Source organism: Cucumis melo, chromosome 3 (assembly GCF_025177605.1).
Source record: "Cucumis melo cultivar AY chromosome 3, USDA_Cmelo_AY_1.0, whole genome shotgun sequence".
Classification (NCBI taxonomy): domain Eukaryota; kingdom Viridiplantae; phylum Streptophyta; class Magnoliopsida; order Cucurbitales; family Cucurbitaceae; genus Cucumis; species Cucumis melo.
Window position 1 is genome coordinate 11,438,251 of NC_066859.1, and position 6,250 is coordinate 11,444,500.

Here is a 6,250-nt window from a genome sequence, read left to right on the forward strand (position 1 = left end):
AGGATGAGCTGGTGTAATATCACACCCTAAGTTAGTGTCTTCAAAACTAATTTAGTAACAACGAAAGATGAACTATAAACAGTTTAGACTAATTATTTTAGTCCAATTAATTATTATTATTTGGGTTAAAGTCCAATTAAGATCAAAACTAGGCTTAGTTATAATGCCCAAATCTACTAATTGGGCTCAAGGGCCCGGTCTATAGACCAACCAAACTCAAGCCCACAAAATCCATCAGAAAACTCTATAAATAGAGAAGTTTTATTCATTTGCAGAATTTAGAAAAACTCCAGGACTAGGGAAATTTTTTTCAAACAATCAAAAGGCTTTCTAACCCCTTAAGTTGGTCGCACTTGAAGATTCAAGTATCCTTGAAAATACATTCTTCCTAGACTTCAACTTTAAGAACATCACGCGCTTTGCTTCCATACACTAAGCATACGCATTCAAGCGAGAGAGATTCTTCCATACATTAAGCTTATGCATTCAACCGAGAGAAAATCAAAACATCAAGTATTAGAGATCAAATCACATCGCATCAAAACCAAAGCAACTCAAGTTCAACACCACAAAACATGCTTCTTTAAAAATCTCAAGTGAACAGTACTATTAATTATAAAATAATATTTAACCATTTCATAATTAATTAAGTTGAACATTAATAATTTAAATTTTAATTAAATAATATAAGAAAGATATTTTAACGAGGAAATTTTCGTAAATAACAAAATATAGCAAAACAACTTAATATGCTATAAAAAGTTCGATGAATTTTATAAATAGTTTCAATGTCTTACTGTTTTTGAAAATGTTCCTTTTGATAGTCATATATTATATAAAAAGTTAAAAATATGATATATTAATAAAGAATATTAAAAATAGGTTTTATAAGTGTTGTAGGTTAATAATAAGTGGAATATAAAATTTAATTGATCATAAACAGTTGATAATGAACATATTTTCATAATGGAAAATCAAGTTAGAAATTAATCTCAATAAATAGTTAATTTGATTATGTATTAAAAAATTAGCAAAATTTCAGATTTTATGGGTTATTTTATATTTTAATCCATTTTTGTTTATATTTGAAAATTAACCAATTAATTGATAGAGCTAAAGTTCCTAACAACTATTATTGTCATATTGGGAAACAAAAATACACATGAGAATAACAAAAAGAGTTCAATAGCAATAATATTAAAAATGTTTTTGTTGAGAGGGATGGAGAGAGATCCAACCTCACCCTTAACTAACCAATCAAAAGCCTCAATTGAATCCTTTTTGATGAGAAACTCTGTTTCCCTTTCACTTCCACTCATTCCTTATCTCTCAATCAAAATTCTCTCAAAACCCCAAAACCCCTCTTTTTCACATTTTCAATTTTCATTAACTTTCTCTCTCTCTCTCTCCCTCTCCCTCTCCCTCTCTCATGGCAGCTTCCCACTCTCTCCCATCTCTCCGCCCCTCTCTCCGCCACCCTCACCGCCCTAACCTCTCTCCCACCTCCTTCTCCTCTTCCTCCACTCTCTTCCTCAAACCAGCTTCCACCGCCGCCGTCACCACCACCACTACCGCCGCCACTTCCTCTCTCTCCGCCGCAGCTGCCGGCTCCTTCTCTCTCTCCTCAGACACCTCCTCCGCCATCTCTTTCGACGAGCTCGACCGCCTCCTAGCCGCCAAAGACTTCCGGAAAGCCGACGAGGAGACCCGCCGGCTTCTGATCGCCCTTGCCGGCGACGGCGCCCTGAAAAGAGGGTACGTCTATTTCTCTGAAGTTCAATTCATTGCCGCCGAGGATCTGAAAGCCATTGACGATTTGTGGCAGAAACACAGCGATGGGAAATTTGGGTACAGCGTACAGAAACGGATTTTCGAGAAAGTGAACAAAGATTTCACGAAATTGTTTATGAAACTTGGGTGGATGAAGAAGCTGGATACTGAAATTGAGCAGTACAATTACAGAGCATTTCCGACGGAGTTTATTTGGGAGCTGACGGAGGAGACGCCTGAAGGGCATCTGCCATTGACTAATGCTTTGAGAGGGATACAGTTAATGAGCAATATTTTGAACCATCCGGCGTTTGAGGAGGACGCCATTGAAGAGAAAGGTGAAGAAAAATTTGCAGGGGATGAAAATGGAGGATTGAAGAAAGGATTGAAATCGATTACTGAGAGGCTTTTCAAAAGGGATTATAGCTTTTGAAATTGGGGATTTTGGAGAGTACCCATTGGAATTTACATCGAATTCCCAATTGGGTTGTTTGGATTTGGGATGAATTCGGTTCATTTTGTTCTTCACACTTCTTTCTCTCTCTCTCTGACGGGTGACTTTTCAGTGTATTTTAAAGGATAAAAATATGAAATTTATTGGTAATAGTATCATCTTAATGTGATTTTGGCTTCTTTAGGGTGTTTGGGGTGAAAAAAAAACACTTACGTTTAATAACTAAACTTGAATACAAAGCTAGTTGAAGTTAACACATTTATCTACGAAAATTGTTAAACAGAGATTTTTTCTTAAGAAAAAATTTCATATTTTTCTAACTCTTAACACATTAACCATAGATTTCTTAGTTGAACTTAGTGTCCTGAATACCCTTCAATATGTAAATGCTAGGTTTTGTTTGGTTTTGTTTGTCTTTTTGTTAGTATAGTTCTTGAATTCGAGAACTGGACAATGGTATAGTACCCATTTTGTCGTCTAATTTATAAGTTTCAATTTGGTTTATTCCATTAATGTTCAGTTTTAATTTGCTGTTAGTTTTCAAAATTTTAATTTTAGTTCTAATTCTTCTGCAAAATAATAATAATAATAATAATAATAATAATAATAATAATAATAATAATAATAATAATAATAATAATAATAATAATAATAAATTGACTAACAAATAAATGTTCTCCTTAATTACATGCTTTTATTTTTTATTTTTCCTTTTTTTCTTTTCAAATTTATATTTGTTGTCTCCAATTTTTATAAAATATGTGCATTTGGTGGATAAATTTTAGCAGTGGATTCTTTTAGTCTCCAAATTTATAAAAATAGATCTATTTGGTCTTCAAATTTTCAAAATTAACCTTTTTAGTTTCTAAATTGTTAAAATAGACTTAAAACATGACCCAAATATGGGAGAAATTGAGAGCTATCTTTTTTTAAATGAGAATGTTTATCCTTCGTTGACGTCAAATTTAGGTGAAATTACTAAAAAGAAAACCTTGCACACACTAATTAACCTCTGATTGGCTCTCTCCTTTCCTCTTTCTCACCTTTCTTTCTCTCATCCCCTCGTCATTTCCCTCCCTTTCAACTCTCATAATTCTCTTTCCTCTCTCCCTTTCTCTCACAACTTTGTTCTCTAATTTTGCTCTTCAACACTACATTTCGCTCCTATATGCTTGATCTCACTCTCTAGCCCTTTGTCTTACTCCCTTTCATTCTTGCTCTACAACACATATTGAAAAGTGTGAGAGACGAAAAATAAACCAATCGGGCTTGGTTGTGTCACACCCCTCCCAGACCACTTATATTTGCCTAAGATATGACGTGAAGCCAATATATACCATTCTCTTTCTAACGATACCTACTGACCTTACTAAAACTAAAACCAAACTTAACATGAAACATACAAACGCAGGGAAATCAGAAATAACTTTTAAAACACTAAACTGCACGCCATCTAATAACAACAAGCCTTACAAGTCTTATATACACCTATACAAACTAAAGTTCCTACAACTCAAAGACCAACACTTACTACCCACAACTAACAAACTATAGCTAAACTCATGTACGAACCAAATGCACAACTAAAGATAACACATACTATTAATAGCAACTTTTAAAATATACTAGCAGACTAACAGATATAGTCAGACGCCGAGTCCATAATCTCTACCTGGAAAGTAAGAAAAGTATTTTGGTAAGAGTGAGCTAAAAAGCCTATGGCGTAACTACTTTTAAGCAAATCAAACTTTACAAATAACGAGTAAATGAGTCATTAAATCTGTAAATAAGTTTTAAGCAAAGGAAAGCAAAGCAAATACATATTTCTTAAATTAAACAACTTCCTCAAACAGACCTCTTTCTTATGCTATACCCTGAATCTTTTTACATCTACAAGCTAAGACAAAAATCTAGGCATCAATAGAGCCTATCTCATGATGTAATACTATGAGACGAAAATCTAAGCATCAGTAGTGCCTTATCTCATTATAGCTACTATGAGATAAAGAATTTAGGTGTCCACAGAGGCCCTCATTTCTAAACTAGTCTCAGTGATGGAAACTCTAGACATCTACTAAATGCCCTCTGTGCATAGGAAAACCTCTCTCGTAGGCTTGTTATATATCTCAAGATATCTTAGGTATAGACTAAAACATGCTAAGACATCTCACTTTCAAATACCTAATTATCTCTTTGTAAAAGTAATCTCTATACCTTAGTAAATCAGCTTCACTAAAACAATTCTCTAAACTCGAGTACTTTTGAAACTTAGCATAATATACTTGCTTATAAATCACATTTAGTATACTTAAGCTTTCAAACATTTATGTCATTTGGTGTACTTAAGCTTTCAAACAAGTTTATAAATCATGTTAAATTCATTTTTGTCACTCACAAGTGGTAGCTAACTCCTCATCCTATAAATTTGTCCAATTTCCTCTTGTCCAAAAATTACAGAATTTAAATCCAACTTAAATTTCTAAAATCAGAAAACATCAAAACTTAACTAAAAAATCTAAAAAAAAAACACCAAATAACCCAAAATTGGTGTCATGACAAGGCTGGTTGCTAGGCATAGGCGATAGATGGTGTAGGCCCCTGATCGTGTGCTTGCCCTGAACTGTACACACCGCATGCTTGCATTTGTGCCCAAATGCCCTTTGGCACACATAGTCTGTCGCACGACCTTGGCGCTTGCCCCATACCACTTAGCTGTACACTGGTGATAACTTTAGAAATATAAGTTATTGTGGCTAATGCGAGATAAATGATAAAATTTGTAGCATTTAGTGCAAAATTGTAATATTAAGAGAATGCACCTTACATAAGTAATCACGCCTGATTAACTGTGCTTTCAAGTAATTTTCCATGCAGGATTGGAGAAAATGACGAAATGAAGTGAGGATTGCGCGCATTAACTTAGCAAGAAGAAGAAGACTAGTGATTCACGAGTCGCAAGACGAGATGCCAATACAACTTTATGCGAGATGATTTGCTAGATGACAAGGATTGGAGTTGTTGATGATGTGATAAGAAATAGCTACTTTATACGCTGACATTTGTAGGCAAGGATAATTAGCAACGTAGACAAGGACGGATGTGCAATATGAGCATTTAATTTTTTGCCTAAAGTGTGCCTATTAAAGAAGTCTAACTCCACCTTGAAGAAAATATATATAGGAGGTCATCCCTTAAGGAGGCTGGTGATGAATGAATTTTAGAATCCTTCACCATTTGTAGTAATTTTCTTCTTCCATCCTCTTCTCTGGTCAATGTCTGAGTGAGAGCTTAGAGAGATATTAGAGAGAGAAGCTTCCCCCACCATTTTCCCTAACTTGTAAAAGAGCCAAAGAATGTAAAGCATTCTGAGGTTCGACATATTTCCTTTCTTTCTATCTTTCTATTTCTTTTATGTATTGTATACATGTTCTTCATTTTTATGCCGAGAGACCTACATTATGAATACAATACACTCTTCTTCACTTTTTGTCTTCCATTTCTTTACTTTCCACTTTTTTGATGTATTTTATGTAGTTTAAGTTTATGTTATGTACTTGGTAAGGATTCTTTATTTATAAGTCTCATCATGTTTAGCTGAGCTTGACTCCATTACTTGGCCAACGTTTGTTGCCAACTACTCGAGAGAGTAAATAGCAAGACATAGTTAAACATATGCAGGAGGGAGTGTGAAAACGCACTCCATTCTGGCGTTTTGACTTCAATCATTTGCGTCTCGAAAGGAGAATAAGTGTGTTTAGGTGTCGAGAGGTTGCTTGCCTTAAATAAAGAGTCAATATGATACCTATAAGTAAAGAAACCTAGATATATAACATTTGATTTATCTTTACCATTTGTGTCTCAAAAGGAGAACAAATATGATGTTTTGGCTCCGAGAGGTTGCTCACCTTAAATATAAGATGATCAAGTGATCTATATTGCATCAAGGACATGTCACATAGCCTAGATCGCCTAAGATACTGATATTTTCTTTCATTCTTCTTAATGCATGTTAGTTCACATGCAAAA

At 34.3% G+C, this 6,250-nt stretch overlaps 1 protein-coding gene across 1 annotated transcript; it reads left to right on the forward strand.

The window, feature by feature from the left end:
• Window positions 1–1,291: 1,291 nt before the first annotated feature.
• LOC103488673 (tetrapyrrole-binding protein, chloroplastic) lies at window positions 1,292–2,393 on the forward strand. The gene has a single exon (XM_008447515.3). The coding sequence runs from the start codon at window positions 1,430–1,432 to the stop codon at window positions 2,201–2,203; it is 774 nt and encodes a 257-aa protein (XP_008445737.2). The 5' UTR covers window positions 1,292–1,429; the 3' UTR covers window positions 2,204–2,393.
• The last annotated feature ends 3,857 nt before the right edge of the window (window positions 2,394–6,250 follow it).